At 41.5% G+C, this 18,113-nt stretch overlaps 1 protein-coding gene across 9 annotated transcripts in view; it reads left to right on the forward strand.

Annotated features, from left to right (window-relative positions):
- The window catches only part of bcas3 (BCAS3 microtubule associated cell migration factor), a 316,950-nt gene that overhangs the window by 110,824 nt on the left and 188,013 nt on the right, over positions 1-18,113 (forward strand). For 8 of the 9 annotated variants that reach the window (XM_031728566.2, XM_039622793.1, XM_039622792.1 and 5 more), the window contains exons 21-22: positions 1,438-1,634; positions 1,908-2,005. In XM_031728566.2, coding sequence (XP_031584426.1) covers positions 1,438-1,634; positions 1,908-2,005 — 295 coding nt within the window. Of the gene's footprint in view, positions 1-1,437; positions 1,635-1,907; positions 2,006-11,541; positions 11,621-18,113 lie in introns of those variants that run through there. The other variant, XM_039622794.1, reaches the window with a different exon arrangement.

Raw genomic sequence — 18,113 nt, forward strand, 5'->3', positions numbered from 1 at the left:
CCACCTCGGTTCAAGTCTTAATTGTCCCCTAATATGTAAATGGATTAGAGGACAGTTTATTTGCAAGAGGTGTGTTGCCTTTAAGTATTAGATAACAGGAACATTTAAAAAATGCACAAGCACAACCCCTTAAATGCATATGGTAAATACTTACTACAAGCAAATTAGCTTAGCAAATATTTGTTTAGCTTTTTAACTTCAGACAATCATTTATAAGATACCAGTCAAAATAGCCAAACTTGCACAGGATGCTCGTCTTTTTTTCTTACTTTCTAAAGATAGTACCGATGGTATAAGAGTAAAAATATTCAGCCTGTCCAAAAAAAATAAAGAAGGAGATGACGCGTACGGTTGAGAGAAACAAAAATGTTTTGCACAGACAGAGGCTGCTAGCTTGATCTCATTTGGTTTCGAGGCTACAGCAGCATGGGCAAATCTGTGGCAACATGTCAACTAGCTCTGTCCAACAAGTCTGCAAGGGGATGGGCATTTGGGGTTGATACTGGACTGTAACATCTGGACCTACCGTGCCATTGCAAAGAGAGCACGCTGGCAGCTGTCTCGGCTCTGCAGCTGGGCGTGACATTGATGGTGTTAACTGGAAAAGCATACACACATGCAAAGTGACAATCCTCCCTCCTTCTGTGGCCTAATTTGCACAGCTGTGATAGACCTCACATATCTAATGTCTGTGTGCATGTAAGCAGACACAGCAAAGTTGAGATTGTTTAAGATGTTAGTTGTATAGTGGAGGAAAATATTCAGCTGAGCTGAGAGACAGATGTGTATGAAGTAAAGATAATGACATCCGAATAGTGAAACACCAAGAAGCGTGCTAATTGCTGCAGGCATTCAAAGTCAGAGACGGCTTGGGAGAGCAGTGAAAAGCAGGAGTCTGAGGCAGGAGACGGTTGTTCAATAAAGGCAAAGAGGAGATGGAGAATAGACGAGGCAGTAATAGTCTGATGTTTATGAGTCAGCCACTCCATAACCTTCTCCTATCCTACTTTTAGCCAGCATTAGTGCCACTCAGCTCAGGCGCCCATGGACCGCCTGCCATAGCAGTGCCATCTTATTGTCCCTGTAGGCCTCACCTCAGCTTTGCTGCCATGCCGTTGCTAGTGTCACACTTCTATTAACCCTCTGGGAAGGCTTCCCATCAGGCTGCTAGCACTTCCAACACACACAAGACATTGATGAGTTCTGACATCATCGTCAGACTTTTAGTGGTACACAAGTACAGCAAGCTTTTAGTTTGATGTCATGTAACTGAGTTCATCTGAGTACTGCATGGAATTTTTGAGCATTGGCACATAGATGCCAGAGCCACCCTGTGAAATCCAGCCTGGAGCATGTCATACAAATGATCGCGTCTTCCTAATAATCTAAATAAAACTGATTGAATGAACCATATTTAGTTCAAACCTCTCATTTCAGGTGGAGATTGTGACTCATACAGGCCCCCACCGGCGCCTGTGGATGGGTCCCCAGTTTCAGTTTAAGACAATTCATCCTTCAGGCCAGACCACAGTCATCTCCTCTTCATCCTCTGTGCTTCAGTCCCAGGGCCCCAGCGATGTTCAGCAGCCCCTTTTGGACTTTGACACAGACGACCTGGACCTCCACAGCCTCAGGTACTTTAAATTTGTTCTCATAGAAATACGCACCAGCCTAAACGCAAAGAGGATCTATATGTGGAGCTGGTCATTAATCAGAAATGATCCTAATATTCTAATAATCATGGATAGATTCCACATCAATGAAGCCTGTAGTGTCAGCAGCTTTATACTTAATCACTGAAACAACAGACCAAATCTCCAGTTAAATAAGCATCTGGATCCCAGTGGATGTGTGTTCTTTTTGTGTGCGCGTGTGTGTAGTAACGGATGCATAATAAACATGTTTAGGATCCAGCCAGTACGTTCAGAGCCTGTCAGCATGCCCGGCTCATCGCGGTTGGTGGCTGATCGTCGCGGCCAGTCCAACATCATGGATGCAGGATCAGGTAAGAATCTTTAAATATCCACTCTTCCCTTTTGTTGCACACCTTTGCTTCTTCAATTTCATTGTTTTACTGCAGATACTCTGCTGAGGTGTGAAGTTGTTAAATGTGTTGCATTTTGTTCCCATCAGTCATTTCAGCTGAGGCTGTTACATTGTTTCTGCTCTGTCACGGTGGTCATGCACTTCACACATTCATGCTAAACACTCTAATCTGAATCTGATAAATTATATTACTTTGACAGAACGTTGTTTTCACATCTGTACAAATGTTGTTGTTTTTTTCACCTAAATTATATATATAAGTATTGAACGCATCACCAACTTTCTAATGGAGTATATTTCTAATGGTGCTGTTGATATGAAGTTATCACCAGATGATGTTAAAACCTATCAAATCCACACAAGTTATGTCTAATAATGACAAATGACACATAGAAAAAGTGTATATTTATATACTTGATACAAAAGCCTTTGTTGGTGATGTCCTATATGAAGAAATTAGTTGCTCAGGTGTGATTTTGGCTCATTCTTCTTCCACACAAGAAGTCTTCGTGGGGTCTTCCCATAAACTCTGAGCTTTAGTTCTTTCCATAGATTGTATTGAGAGTCTCCTCGGCTGTGTGTTTGCTGAAGTTTCCTCGTCATCATCCTGGTAGATGGCAGCAGATTTGTTTTGTGTTTTGGGGGTGATTATGTGCAGCGCCTTTTGACCTTGTATTTCACAGCCTTGTCTAAATGTTGGTCAGCAATCTTTAAACCTGCTTTCAGCATGCTTGTACTTAACCCACCGAGTGTAGTGTGGTGAGTGTTCATAAAGGCCATGGTGCATAATTTATTTATTTATTTAATCACTTGTACCTGCTGATTCCAGGTCTTTCTGGTGCTCTCTGGAAGTGATCCTTGCTTCTTGGACAACTCTTCTGATAATTCTTTTTCTTCCTCTGTCTGAAATGAGCACCGGTTTATGGTGAAATGGATTTATAGCCCCACTCAGTGCTCAGTGACACCTTAGAAATTATTCTATAACCATTGGTATGTTTTGCAAGAAAATAGAGCTCACTGGTTTTATCCATCATGAGATGTTTTTTTGTGACGTCTTGGCAATGAGACGCATTTTTATAGGCCATAGAAATGTCAAATTTAAGAAATGTCAAAATTCATTAGAATTTTAAAAACACTTTATTCACTTTCTTCTTTCTCTTTAATTTATTTACACATTTAAGCAGTTAGGTTTATGGTATAATGATATCTCACAGCTAGACCGAAACAAAAAACACAAAAACTGTCTATAATCTTCTTACTGGGTGGACTTAAAATGCTGTAACATTCCTGGTTGGAATTATAAAGTGAGTGTCCCAAAATAGCTGTGCTTTTTTGTAGAGATGCATACTAATAGAAGTAGCAGGTAATAATTTCTTTGCTGCAAGGTTTATGAGAGACACGTTTCCAAGGTGTAACACGAAACGATATAAATAATAAAAAAACCCACCATCCATACATTCTCTTTGACTCATCCTTGTCGGGGTTGTGGGGGCGCTTGAGCCTATCCCAGCGTACACCCTGGACAGGTCGCCAGTCTGACACACAGACAAGCATTCACACTCACATTCACACCTATGGGCAGTTTAGAGCTGCCAATTAGCCTAACCCAGCTAACTGCACAATAGTCATGTTTATGGCTATATCTGCAAAGAGATTTGCTCTGTTATTGTATAACAGCTGAACAATCCCATCCAGGTCGATTAGGAGTGCAAAGCCTTTTACACTCTTAATCTGCACTTCTGCTACATCCCACCGTACACAGCTGTAGATCTTCTGTCGCATTGCTGTTGTATTCCAGTGTATTTATATGCATTGTGTGACAGTGTGTCTGAATAGGCTTGCAAAGTCTATTAGCTATTTGACAGGATTGATTTGACTCCAAGTGATCTTTAATAGCATGGCTGCTTTAATCTGGTTATGATGTTTGATAATCCAATCCCACTCAGAGGATTTCCTGTAAAATATGTCTTTTACTCTCAACACAGGCATTGCGAAAGTGTGTTTGTGAGCCTGGTTCTACTGCCAGCGGGTTCGAGGAATCATCCTTTATTGCGTGACATTATATCCTGTTGTTCTCCGTTTGATGAAGGAGATAGAGAAGCGTCTGTGGCATCTGTGGCATTATCTGCTGTGTCTTGTGACAGAGTTTCATTCATCTGATCTGCCCTCACACTGACACACAGCCACCACTCGCTTTTTCAGTCAGGCGTCAAGAAATATTTGCGACGGGTGTCACAAGAAGGTGTGTCACAAATAGTTTTACACATCTGATTGCACGTCTTTTGTCGTCCAGCCTTTGCTACTTTTCAACACGTACCCAAAGGTGCTTTATGAACCGACTAACGTAGATGCGGTTTGACCATTATTTATTTACCGTGTTTGTCTTTGCTATTGAACATGACCACTTTCTGTCGTTCACCCATAACCTGTATTTACATTATTTAAATACATGTTACAAAACAAATCCCACACATTTGGCCGTAATATCGTGTTTTTAAAAAAGAAAAGAAACAGAAGAAAAACAGAAGGTACCCGACTTTTTTGTTAACATGTAGAATTTGATAGAATTAGATTCCACTTCACAGATCAAGCAGAACAAATCCTTTTTTCAGTAATGTAATTGTTAATAGTTAAAGCTGTTTCAAAGTGATTAATTGTAGATTTATAATGAATTAAACAGTATAATGAAATCCAAATATTACACTGAACTGTTTAAAGAGGAGGCAAATTAAGTTTGACATACACAAATATATTAGTCTGTGTTTATAATACCCGCACTGATTCATCGTCTCTTTTCACTGTTTGGAATTTTGGTATTTATTTAATTATTTAATAATTAAATAACAAATTATAAACCTTGTGATTTATAATACTGAAACAAATTGCAGAGGTCTTTGTGGCTCTTGAAGCAGATATACTCATTCACACAGGCTCTGTGATAAAGTGTTGAGGTAAATGTTCATTTACATCCTCTGACGTGCTTATTTGTTTACATATTTGCAGTTTTTGTGGTGATAAAACAAAAGCATTGCATAAAATTTCAGTTTGATTGGTGAGGCAGCTCTGCTGTGATCTTCAGAGCGGTACTTGTCTTTCACTTTGACAGAGGGATGTCACCAGAACTGAATACTTACAGCACCGTTCGATGCAAAAATTCTGAAGATGCAGCGTATGTACAAAGGACTTAAAGCAATTATTAAGGGATGATATTGATTCGTGAAAGCGAATATGCAGGCAGTGTGTAGGGTGATTTTGAATGTGGGGAATGTGAAATTCTACCTGTACTGACAACGACATTTCTGATATGGTGACATCCCTGCTTCCACCTCTATTCATCTTCCTCCTTCTGTGGTTCTGCTATCTCCAGCCAGTGTCCTCGGTGTTTTCTGTGTGTTCTCTCACTGCTTCAGAGCAGAGAGAGACAGGACAGAGCCAGGCCGAGGGATGGAGGTGATGCTTATCAGTGTCTGTGTGTGTGGGTTTGGGGTTGTGTCCTGCCACTGCCATGGCGCCGCCATTATCACAGACACACATCACTTTGGTCTCACCCTCTGCAAAACTTGAATGTGTGTGGCAGAACTTTGGTTGGAGGTGCAGACAGTTTATCTAAGTGAATTCAGATCAGTTTAAAAGTGAGTATTTGTAACCGTGGTTACAAGAATATAGAGAAAGCTGATGAAAACTGAAACAATTCAGTTTTAACTTGAACATTAGCAACATTTATAGACTTTAAGATGAAGACAAATGATGTCCCAGTGTGCAGTTTGTTAAGACCAGTCATGTCATCGACATGACAAATGTAGCACTTCAGTTGGCTGAGCCAGCCCCCGTAGACTCCCGTGCTGACATCCCAAACTTTAGAGCAGAAATAAATACATTTTCCAAAATCTGCATTAAGGCTGATGGTGATGTATAATTCAGAGCATGGCCACTGTGAAAAACATGTGTGTAGTGTTTCTTCTTCATGTACTAAAATACAAACCAAGTAGTCAGCCCTTTTACCAGGTGTACACTGTCGGCCAACTATAGGAGCATCTGGTTTAATGAAAACAAACAATAATCTGACAGTAACATACTTTACATAATAGAGTTTGTAAATGGGCTGGAACCCAGCCACTTGTTGCTAACAGACTGGTCTGCTGTCGGTTTACAGTTCCATCAGGTGTGTTATAGGTACTGTGGTCAGCATGCATTCACCTTTATTCTGACGCAAATATTAATGATGTCTATCTTTAAGTTGGTTAGTGTATGGATCTGATGGATCTGTCCACTTAGATATGTCTTTCTGTTTAAACTGGTGCTGTAACATCATACAGTTCCTCTGGATTCTAAATATGTCAGAGTGTTATATGTGTTCTGTTACTGCTAACAGTAATGTTTAAATCTTATCAGTCTTTAAAAAATGTATTAATTTATTTAATACTAATGTTTTTGCTAATGCGCTACTGTTCTGTGTCACATGTGAAATATAGTGGACACGTGTGCTTGTGTGCCGTCATATCAGTTGTCATCAGAAACATATCCATAGGCAAACCTTAAAGTGTGTCAATCTTGTTGTTCAGTTTCATATACAGTAGAGCTGTGTTTCTGGAGTGCGTGTTTATTACATGTGAACTTACCTTCACGTGTAATATATGACATGCAAAAACATATTAATTGAGATACCATACATTCCCATTCTTTTGAGTAATATTTGCCACACTGGCAGGAATTCTGTCATGTTTTCGAGCCATTTCTGTGAAACTGCAACAGTGTTTGTGAGAGTCCTCAGGCCCAGCAAGACCATGAAGCTGCACTCTTCCTACAGTGACTCACTTACAGTCAGTCAGTCTCCCCAGTGTCTGCTCGCATCTTATCTCAGCCCATACACTCTGCTTATCTCTGTCTTCCCTGAGGTGATGGGACGCCGTCTGCATGGGACACACTCACGCACACTTGCAGACACACACACACAGAGAAAGTGATGTACGGTGTGACTTCTTGATCCAGCATGTCTCTCTTAAGGAGGGGACACGGGAGCACGACAGCAACGCTGCTGTCTCACTTTCCACCAGCTGCAAAACACAGGAGCAACGTGTAGCTGGTATCAATACGCCCTATCTGCACCCTAAGCCTTGCTGGGGGCTGGCTTTAAACACACATATCCATGTGTGTTTAAAGCCAGCCTCAATCCCAGCTAGACTACACAGTGGCGTTTTGTGGCCCAGGAGGTCATATCTAAAAAGAATGAAAAGGAGACAGACCAGAAAAACAGATAACACCACAAGACTGAAAGAGTCTGTTTAATCTTTACCTGTGTGTGTGTGTGCGTGTTCATGCACTGATAAATCTCCCAGTTCCCGTCCACACTACTGTAGTTGTGTTTTGACTCTGTAAAGAAAGCCACCCTGCTCCACAACAGGAAACAACAACAACAAAAGGCCCGTCTGTGGCATCAGCCATTTTGTTGTTTTTGTTTGTCATCTTCGGCGCGTGTCTGTGTACATCCTTGTCTTTGTCGCCGCGTCTCTGCCTCACTGTTTTTCATCTGCGTGTGTGTGTGTGCGCGTCTGTGTGTATTATCTGTGGTGGTGAATCAGTGATAGTGTGTTAGCTGGCGGCAGAGCTAAACAGGCAGGACATGATGAAGCTGCCTTATCAGAGAAGGCTGAATACACTTCAGAGCACTGCTGGACTTTGGCACTGAGTTTGCTGTATGTTTGTGATACACTTAGGCCAAATTCTCAGACCAGTGTCAAATACTAAAATGCTAAAATAAATGATGCATTCTTGTCCACAATCTTCAGTTTTAATCTTTAGTTTTCCAAAGATACACTCAAAATTTCTTCAAAGTGTGTGTTGCATATATATACATGTATGTTCATCCTTGTTGTAATTTAAGTAGTGTGTGTGTTAGTCCATCAATCAAGTCAATCAGTGAGGGGTCAGTATTAGACACACCCACCCCACTTTTTCACAGCTAAGCTACCACTGCTCTGTGTGTGTGTGTGTGTGTGTGTGTGTGTGTGTGTGTGTGTGTGTGTGTGTGTGTGTGTGTGTGTGTGTGTGTGTGTGTGTGTGTGTGTGTGTGTGTGTGTGTGTGTGTGTGTGTGTGTGTGTGTGTGGGTGGCCTGGAGGTGTCTCTTACTGTCAGAAGTCAAATGAAAAGTGGTGTTCCTTTCCTCTACATTACCTGTGTATTTGTTATTTTACACAAACTCCAAATGCACAGAAAACCAGTTTGATGAAAATGGATTCAATGTTCTTCCCAGTTTCCAGGCCTATGCCTAAGGAAAAAATGACATGGTATAAAAACACATTTCCTATTTTATAGTAAGCTCATCACCAACACAAAGAAAAAGAAACATCAATGAGATTGAAGTCTTCATTCAGATCTGTGTTGCCTCCAACAGTAGAACTCCTTTTGTTACTGATCAGTCTTGTTTTTTATTCTCCAACTATTTAGAATCTGAACAGAGTCTGAAAACACTCTGATTCCCATCTCCATCCCTAATCTGCATCCTAGGTCTAGATCCTGTCATTGTCTTCTCTTAGATCTAAGGACTTGATGCTGTGAGAGCGAGGGTCACTTCTATAGCTGCTGCGGTCATTTCTGACCACAGATGTTCATGTCATTACCTCCTGTGTTGTTGAGGTGATTGCTCCAAAACTGAGTCAATCCCCATAGTCTCCTGTCAAAATCCCCAATTTTAAAGAATTGTTTTCAGCCTGTATAAAACAGTTAGAGCAGGCCGCAATATATTTTTTTATATGTCAGTTATTAACATTCAGTATGTGGAAGCTGAATGCAGGCGGGGGTGGAACTTTCTGATGGGCACACCGTGCGGCCAATCACATGCAAAGACAGACTGGGATCATACCATTATATGAAAGAAGGAAGCGGGGCAGACGTTCCAAAGACAGAAAGTGTAGTTGTAGTAAATGCATTAAATAAGTGTTACAGCTTTTCGTACTGATAAAAACCTCCCTCACGGCCGTTCATACTACACAAAGTAATTAAGCAATTAACGATTAACCTGTTGAAGAGGGAGAACATCTGGTTTAATGGGATGTACCCCTGACACCTCTGAGTTAGAGCCTCTACTTTGCAATGGATGATGTCGTCTCTTTGTATAACTCGTCCATTTGGTTCCTATTAATGCTCAACAGCCACCTTCTCATCCAAATGTTGTTGCTTTTAGCCTCCTTGGCTGTTGCAGTCAACACTGAAAACAGGAACTAGTAGCTGTTGTCACACATGACATCATTGTCTGCGTCCATGTTTTTTACAAAGGATATTACTCAAATGGTCTTTGAGTGCTGTTCTTGGCTGGGGTCTACCCATGTGCCATGGCACGAGGTGGGCTACACCCTGGATAGGTCGCAGTTCAATCACATGGCCAACACAGAGAGAGAGACATTTTAGACAATTTAGAGTCATTAATTCATCAAACAAGCATGTGTCTGAATTGAAGTGAAGCCAGAATATAATATAGAAAGGCCCAATCCAGTGGATGGAGTCGAACCCATGACCTTCTTGCTGTGAGGTGTCAGTGCTCACCGCCGCTCACAGTGGTTTGGCCCCTGAGTTGTAATATCTCTGAAACCTTTAAATGAAAGAAAACATTCAAACAGGAAATGTGAATGTTGCACATGAAGTGTTTCAGTCAGCTTTTATGTCAGTTTCAGTATCCATGCATGCATCCGTTTAGACCGCCAGCACAGTGTCCCGTTGTCTTGGTGACCCTCCACCTCTCTAACGCCATTATCACCACCCTGAGGCGATAGGGGGTGTTCCCTGTGTCATTGTTTTCACCGATACAGGATTAGAAGCAAGAGCGGGCCGTGAGTGACGGCATAAAAGACAAGGACAGAGGTTTGTTCCCCCTAAAATCCACACACAAACCTCCTCACACACACTTTGTCTGCCGTCTTTCTCTCTCCCCTTCATACTTGAGCAGCCATTTAAAAGACCAGGCACCTGTGTCGTGGTATTCTGTCTCTCTTTCCTTTTCTAATACACATACCCCAGTAACCTATACCCCACAATTACCTTCCAGCCTCATAAAGGGCCCTTGTATTTTTATACTATAACGGTCGCGCTGACAACAGTGATCATGAAGGCCAGAAAGATGCCCGGCCATCCGATCTCTTCCTTAAAGACAAATACCCTCATTTCCCGGGAACCCCCAACCACTCCCCACCTCTTCTGATTTTATTTTCCTCAATAGGCACCTTTGTCACCTCTCTGCCACTCTGCCCCTCCACCCATCCTGTCCGTTGCCTCAGGGTGTCTTTGGTGACCCGTGGCTGGTGACAGCACACAACAACCAATCTCAGCAGTCATCACGGCTGCTTGTTTGATTTTGTCATCACCGGCAATCAGGTGAAGGGGAAACACTGAGCTTTTATCAGGAAGAGAAAGAGGAAGAAAAATGATCTGCTGGAAAATCTGAAAGAAAAGAGAGCCAGGTTAAAACAAGTAACAAAAGTGTTACATTTACATGTTGTTTACCTGCTGGTTTTGGAATTCTTTGAATATCTTTCTAATATGTAACAGAAAAGCTGTGCACTGAAACCCAGCAAAATGTTCCTGTAACTGGCACTGAGTTTATTTGAAAGAAAATGTATCTTACATAACTGTTGAGTTGCTCCTGCTTGCTCTATTTGACCCCCTTTTACTATTTTCTTGGTCTTTATATGTTCTCTGAGATTTAATATTCCCTCACTTTAAATCTTCAGGAAATGTGCCGAGTTAAAGGCACGTTTGTGAGTGTTTGGGGACGTCGGGGTGGGACGCATGTAGAGATTTATGGCGATTGTGCGTGTGTGACTGAGAGAGATCAGGGTGTGACAAGGATTGATATGGGTGAGTGCTGATCAGGTTTTTGTGCTGCTCTTATCTCTCTTTCTCTCTCTGGGTGTTTTTGTGCTGCAGCACTTTTAATCTGCGAGAGATGAAATGCCCTCCAGCATTAGAGCTACACAGCAAGTGCATGTGTGCCTCTGCGTGTGTGTGTGTATGTGTGTGTGTGTGTTTGCGGTGCAGTGCCAGAGGGCAGTGAAGACTGAGCAGCTGCTTTTTATAGTGACTGAACGGACACCAATGTGTCGGGCATCTGCCACGCGTTCACCCTACTGCCTACCCACTCGAGTGTGTGTGTGCACGTGTGTGTGTTGCAAACTGAGAGAAGCCGTGTTGATGTGTGTGATCATGTCGTGTCTTTCCCAGTGTTTGTATTATTGTGTATAGCACCTCTACTACTGTAGTGCAACATATAGATCTGTTTTAAATTCAACTTGGCAACAGAGGATGTCTGTCTGCGTGGTTTTTGCATGCGCGTGTGTGTGTGTGTGTGTGTGTGTGTGTGTGTGTGTGTGTGTGTGTGTGTGTGTGTGTGTGTGTGTGTGTGTGTGTGTGTGTCGAGCAGCTGCTGACACAGAGGAACATGTTGACGTTCATCTGCAGCGTGAAAACAGTCGCAAACACATGTATGACACATTTGCTTGTTACAGGGCAGCGGTGTGAGTGGCGAGGGGCGGGGGTTGCTGTTGGTGCCACCCTTCCATTCCCATGACCTCAATCTGTGATGGGCACCCTGCCAGGCTGCCCATCCCTCCGTCTGCGGGGCTTACCGCAACTTCCAAGATGTGAAGGGGAAGTAATGGAACATCCGTACCGTGACCTCACACACACTTTAATCCTCACAGGCGCTAATCAGTGTCATCTTTATGGGCTTGTATGAGCAAGATTTTGAGTGTCATTACACCCAGACAGCCATATGCACATGCAGATGAGATGAAATTGCCATTTGCAACAAGAATAATGCCAAAAGCAAGTGCGTGTCTGTAGATCATGAAGACAGTATATTTTTTCCTTTTGGAGTAAACTGGAAGCAGTAGCCACATACACAGGCGATGCTCTCTGCTTCCTTTACTGTAATTCAGCTTAGTTCTTCATTACATGGTTAGAAACAAGATGGCTATCATGAGAAAAAAACCCGTCATATCTAGTCATTCAGAGATTGTTGAAAAAATAAGGCCAATGTTATCTCAGTGTACAGTTAATGAGGTGAAGTCCTTTGATTTGGAGAATGAAAACAGAGCGTGAGCTGGTTTTTATGTGGTTAATGTTTTCAAACAGCTTACCTGCTAAGACTAACTAGCCCACTCAGGTATATAAGTTTTTGCTAACTTCAGAACATCCGTGTGCTACTTTACAACTTACAGGTGGCCAATGTTGGGGTCATTCATCACAAAAAGTAATGTATTGCACATTTCTCGTTACTTTTTTTAAAAGTAATGTAGTACGTTACTCGTCGAAGAAAGTAATCCCTTACACTACTTGTTACATTACTTTCCTATTACTCCGTAAAATGACCTGAGCTCCCACACACCAATGTAAATCTCTGCCCTAATGAGGACACGTGTATAATCTTTCTTATGTATGTAGGTATGAATACAAAGCCGACAACACAAAGCCGGCTCTGGCTTCTTGGCTAGCTTTGCTTTAGCATGCTGTCTGAGCAGGTGCTAGCAGAGAGCCAAAGTTGTGTTAGCATAATACAGTTACTTCTGTCCTAGATGCAATAAAAATAAAAGTCATTTCCATATCTCCACTCCTCAAATGTTATTTTGCTGTACCGCTCCACCATTTAGAATCGAATAGAATAATCCTTTAATTTTCGTCCCCTCACTGAAATTAGCTGATTGTAGTGCAGGGAGGGGGAAAACACGTTTGTTTGATGTTTTCTTTTCTTTTTATCCGCCTGAAGCTCAGACAACTAAAGAAACTTTGTAACGCAAATAATGATATACAGTAACTGTAATGTAATTGCAGAATATAGTACAGTAATGTGTTACATGACTGCATCACTGAAAAAATTTAATGTGATTACTGTAACGTGTAACCTCCACTGCAGGTAGCTAACTGTTTGTCATGCTTGATCTCTCACCATTAATTAATGTCAATTCAAGATTTATTTTCAAAAAACTTCCAGGAATTTATAAAGAAAAAACAGTTACAGCAACAATGCATTTCACTTATGTCAGTGATATTCTTTATCAGTATTATCTAACAGTGGACATAACATAAATGGACACATTTATCATAAAAAATAAATTAAAATGTGAATTTACTGCTGTCATATTTTACATTATTACTAATTAAATGAGCAATCCAAACACATCTGTAGGTGTTATTTTGCCTCTGGAAATGATCATTTTTGTTTTTGATTTGTTTTTTTACCCACAGATAATCACATGTGAAAATTAACAATACAATACTGAAATGTACTCCAAATAAATTCAGACTTCCAAATATTTGTAATAAGACATAACCTGTCACACTGTCACCTTCTCCCATCCAGTCGGAATGATCTTTAAAATCATCCTCAGATTTTCTTTAACTTGAAATAATTTTCTGTAGGATCATATAATGTGACAGTGCAGTACCTTTTCCTTTTTCACTCTTTAGTGATGCGAGTGTTTCTTGTTCTTTTTGGGGCCTTTATTTAGCTTTGTTGCATAAGTACAGTGAAGACTATCGCTCTCAGTCATACGGCATACGGTCGCCTGTTCATCCCACTGTGATGTGATTTCTCCATTTTCGGCTGCTTGTCAGGCGTGTTTTTAATTAGTTGTAGTTTTTTGTAGTGCTATATTCTGTAAATTACAGCTTTTCCAATGATAATTGTTGGAAAATGAAGGAAACACCTTCTACTGTAGACTTACTTCAGATAAATGACTTAAAATGATTGTTGGAAGAATGACACTTCAGTTAACGGAGTTCAGTGTGATTGCAGCATAAGTTTGTCTTTTTTACATACTGCCAAGCGCATGGATTACAGTATAGCTCTTTAGCGTGGCACAGCTCCATGGCCCCCCTCCGTCTATTTTTATTCTTTTTCTCCATCTCCCCCTCCACCCAAATTCACTGGGGACAAACACAGCACATTGTCATCAGAAGTGACACATCTTTTTCTCTCTTCGCCCTCACTGCTTTCTTCCTTTCCATCTGTTCCTTTTTCCCTTCCCTTCTTTCCATCTTTCTCCCTCTGCACTTTCCTCTTCCGCTCTCTGACACTAACCGCCTCTGACAGTGTCTCCATGCTGTCGCGCACTAATCCACCTCTGAGAGGTGTTAAAACACTTCCCCGCTCACACATCAACACACACACGCACACGCACACACACACACACACAGCACGTTACTCTAGATCCCGTAAGGTATCGATCCGCCGTCCTGCTTGCTGTAATAGGATTTTTTACACCTAAGCATCAGAAATGCCTAATGCATCGCATCACATCTAATGTGGGTACACACACTTTCCTGCATGCACACTTTCATACACAGAGATAATTACAATGAGCTGCTGAGCCTCGCTGGCAAGTGTGGTAAAAAATGAATAGGGGAAAGAAGGGGAGATGCACTCAGCAGCATATGCATCCGACTCCCTCAGCATCTGACTCATGTCACAAATGTTCAGCCTGTCTCTACATCACACACACACACACAGTCCACTTCTCTACTTGCAACTGTAGAATGATGTATCTCTTCGTATTGCGTTATAAGGTTAACAAGCTCTAAGTGGTTTCTCTGCACCTGAGACTCTCCAGTATGTCAAGACTTTACAAAATAGAGCAAAACAGAGAATCTGCTCACCCTGTCTTGAAGATAAACAATATTAAAACCACCTGCTTAATGTAGGGTAGGTCACCCACGTGCTGCCAAAAAGCTCTGACCTGATAGAGCATGGACATGGCACCTCTACAGGTATTCTGTGGTTTCTGGTTTTTGGTGGTGGATCCTCTGGGTCCTGTGGGTTGGGGGTGTGGCCGGGGCCTCCATGGGTCAGGGAAAATGCTTAGTTGGGAACTTGGAAGTTTACAGACCAGTTAGGTGTCATGGACTTGGTGCTTTGCACAGATGCGATGGAGCTGTCCATTCAAAAGTGAAACCAACTCTCAACCGCACTAGCCACAGCTAATCTTTACTTCTGGTTAATATGTTTGCAAATATGCTAGTTAGCATCTGTTTGCTGGCAACGTTAGTAACTGCAGGTCTCAGCTTGAAAGCCAAATATGTGATCAGTAAGCAAAACATACAATTTACCAAGTTAATTGAATAGTTATCCACATGTACATAAGTATAGAATGTTTTTCTGTGCAGTGTTTCAGAATCTTTTTGAATGAAACCTTCAATAAGCAGAGAACTCGATCTTATTGTATTTTTCATCTAATGTAAAGCTTGTTACCTGTTCAATCAAAATATTTAATGTCACCTGCTTTGGCTGGAAAACAAAAGCTGACCGTTGGCTTTACAAAAGCCTGTTTCACAATTCCCTCTTTTCCCTTTATCTTCATTGCCTCTTTCCTTCCTTTTGTTTTTCTCGGTGGCACCTCAGGGCTGACCAGGTGGAGGCCTACTACAGGCTCATTTCCTCAGCAGGTGTGTGTGGTTTTCTCATCGTCCATGTGTGTGTGCGTGCAAGGATGTATGGAAACGTGTGTGTGAGCGCACATTCACTTAGATACTATCTGCTCACCTGCTTCTGCTGAGCCACAGAGGAAGCCATTGTGTATTGATGCTAAAAAGCTATAGACCAACCCCCTCCAGGTGACAACAAGTGGTGTGTGTGTGTGTGTGTGTGTGTGTGTGTGTGTGTGTGTGTGTGTGTGTGTGTGTGTGTGTGTGTGTGTGTGTGTGTGTGTAATATCAAGGAGGATATTGTTTGTGCTATGGTAAGGGGGGTTGAAGGGAGAGGGGAAGAGGTTACCGCCTTTCTCTCCTCACCTGGAAATTATGTCCTGCCACCATTTTACTAGAGTGTGTTTCCAATCACTGCAGGAACGTGAGAAATGTCCGCTTGGGAATTCCTCCTCAACTTCCTGTCTGTCTCTCACTCTTTGTGTGCATGTGTGCTTGTGATAGAGAGAGGAGGGAAATGGAAAAGAGAGTGATTGTAAATTAAAACAAGAAAGTTGTCTTTACTCACAGCAATGTGTATTTGTGAGCTTAAGGAGTCAGCACTTGTTTTCTTTTCCTTTCCATCTTAAAAGCCCAGTTCATGCAAATCATATTATAATTCTGCCTCTGCACTAACACAGAGAAGGTGGGTGGAAGTTGAAATTCATTTGGACTGTGTTTTAAAAAAAGGCCAACAAAAAACAGGAGAGTACCTTTTCATGCAGTCTCTTATTCTTTTAATACATAAATAAATAAATAAATAAATACCAGTCAAAAGTTTTTAGAACACCCCAATTTTTCCTTTTTAAAAAAAAAAAAATTGAATATTGTGCAGTTAAATGTCTCGTTGCACTGTGAAATTAAAGGACAGTACAAATCAGCAATTGGAGTTAAATAAAGAAATCATGGAATCAATTTGTAGACCAAAATGTATTCTAAACTTGCCTCAAAGTAGCCCCTTTTGGCAGATATAACAGCTGAACAGACCTGTGGCATTCTTTCTACAATAGAAATCAAATATTCTTCAGAAGGTTTTTCCCATGTCTGGTGCAGAAGTTCCCATAAATGTGGACCTTGTAGGTTGCTTTGCTTTCAGCCTTCTGTCCAGCTCATCCCAAACCAGCTTGATGGGGTTTAAGTCTGGAGACCGTGCCGGTCACTCCTTGTTTTCAAGCTCATCATCTTGTTCTTTTTTCCTGAGGTAGTTCTGGCACAGTTTGGACTTATGTTTTTGCGTCATTGTCTTGATTTAGGATGAACCCCTGACCAACTAGGTGCATACCAGAGGCTACTGCATGGTGCTGCAGAATGCTGTGGTAGCTGTTTAGGTTCAGGGTGCTTCTCACTCTGTACGAGTCACCGACCCTGGATCCAGACCATCACACTTACTCCTCCATGTTTGACAGCTGATACTACACACTGTGGAACCATCCTTTCACCTACTCGACGGCCTACAAAGATCCTGCATGATGAACCAAAGATTTCACATTTTGATTCATCAGTCCATAATTCCTTCTTCCAGTCTTCAGTTGTCCAGTGGCAGTGTTTCATGGCCCAGGCGAGCCTCTTTGTCTAATTCTAATGGCTTAACAATGGCTTTCTTGCTCCAACTCGTCCTGTCAAACCTGCAGTTTGAAGTCTTCTCTTCACAGTTGAAACTGAGACTTGCTTACTACGACCACTATTAAGCTGTGCTTGAAGCTGTTGTCTTGTGAGCTGCCTATTAACCCTCAGTTTCTGAGTGCCTTTTGATGGTGAAGGAAACTGTACTCACTGACACTTGACTTTCTTTGCAATTTCTCTGTAGGACAGACCTACATTTTTAAGTGTTATGATGGTCTGTCTCTCTTCCATTGTTAATTGCCTTTTTCTCACCATTTGTGTAACAACACACTACTTTCTGCAGGACAATGCTGTTAAACTAATGCTCACAAGGGTATGGTACCGCAGTGTGTTCCAACACTGCTTTCATGGAGACAGACGGGGCTGAAAGTAATCCAGAAAACTTGGAACACCTGTAGGAATTAGAAGCACTAACTTTCAAGGTTTGATCAGCCTCCATTGCTGCAGAACAGCTTTAAATTGTTAACCCATTTTGTGTTCCCTGAAAAAGACCTTTTTGTATAATTCTGAAATGTACATCATTTTTCAGTTTTGTGTAACCTTTCCTTTTTTTTTTTTTTTTTACCTCTGGCAGTTCACCACTTACCTTTGTACCATTCCAAGCTATTCACTGGACTAGAGCGACTTGAATTGCAATAAATAACTGGAAAAATCGGGGTGTTCTGAAACCTTTGACCGGTAGTGTTTTTTTGTTTTTTTTTAGGAAAATGTATATATATATATATATTTTTTACTACTTTACTAAGCACCTACTAAGCTTCTTTTCAGTTGGAGGTCAGTTTCAGGATGGCGAGCTTTATCTGGCCAGCAACTGAACGTCTTTTTGTGGTGAAAACAGCGCTACTTCACCTCTGGGGTGGTTATTTCGGTTCCGTTTTTCCCAGTTTCTCCTAAAGCATCTTGATTCATTAGCACTTTCCACTCAAATATATTGCAGATGTCTCTTCTGTGACTCATTGTTATTTTTTAGGAATAGACAGAAAATGTGCATCAGCAA

The sequence above is a fragment of the Oreochromis aureus genome, linkage group 14, assembly GCF_013358895.1.
Source record: "Oreochromis aureus strain Israel breed Guangdong linkage group 14, ZZ_aureus, whole genome shotgun sequence".
Taxonomy (NCBI): domain Eukaryota; kingdom Metazoa; phylum Chordata; class Actinopteri; order Cichliformes; family Cichlidae; genus Oreochromis; species Oreochromis aureus.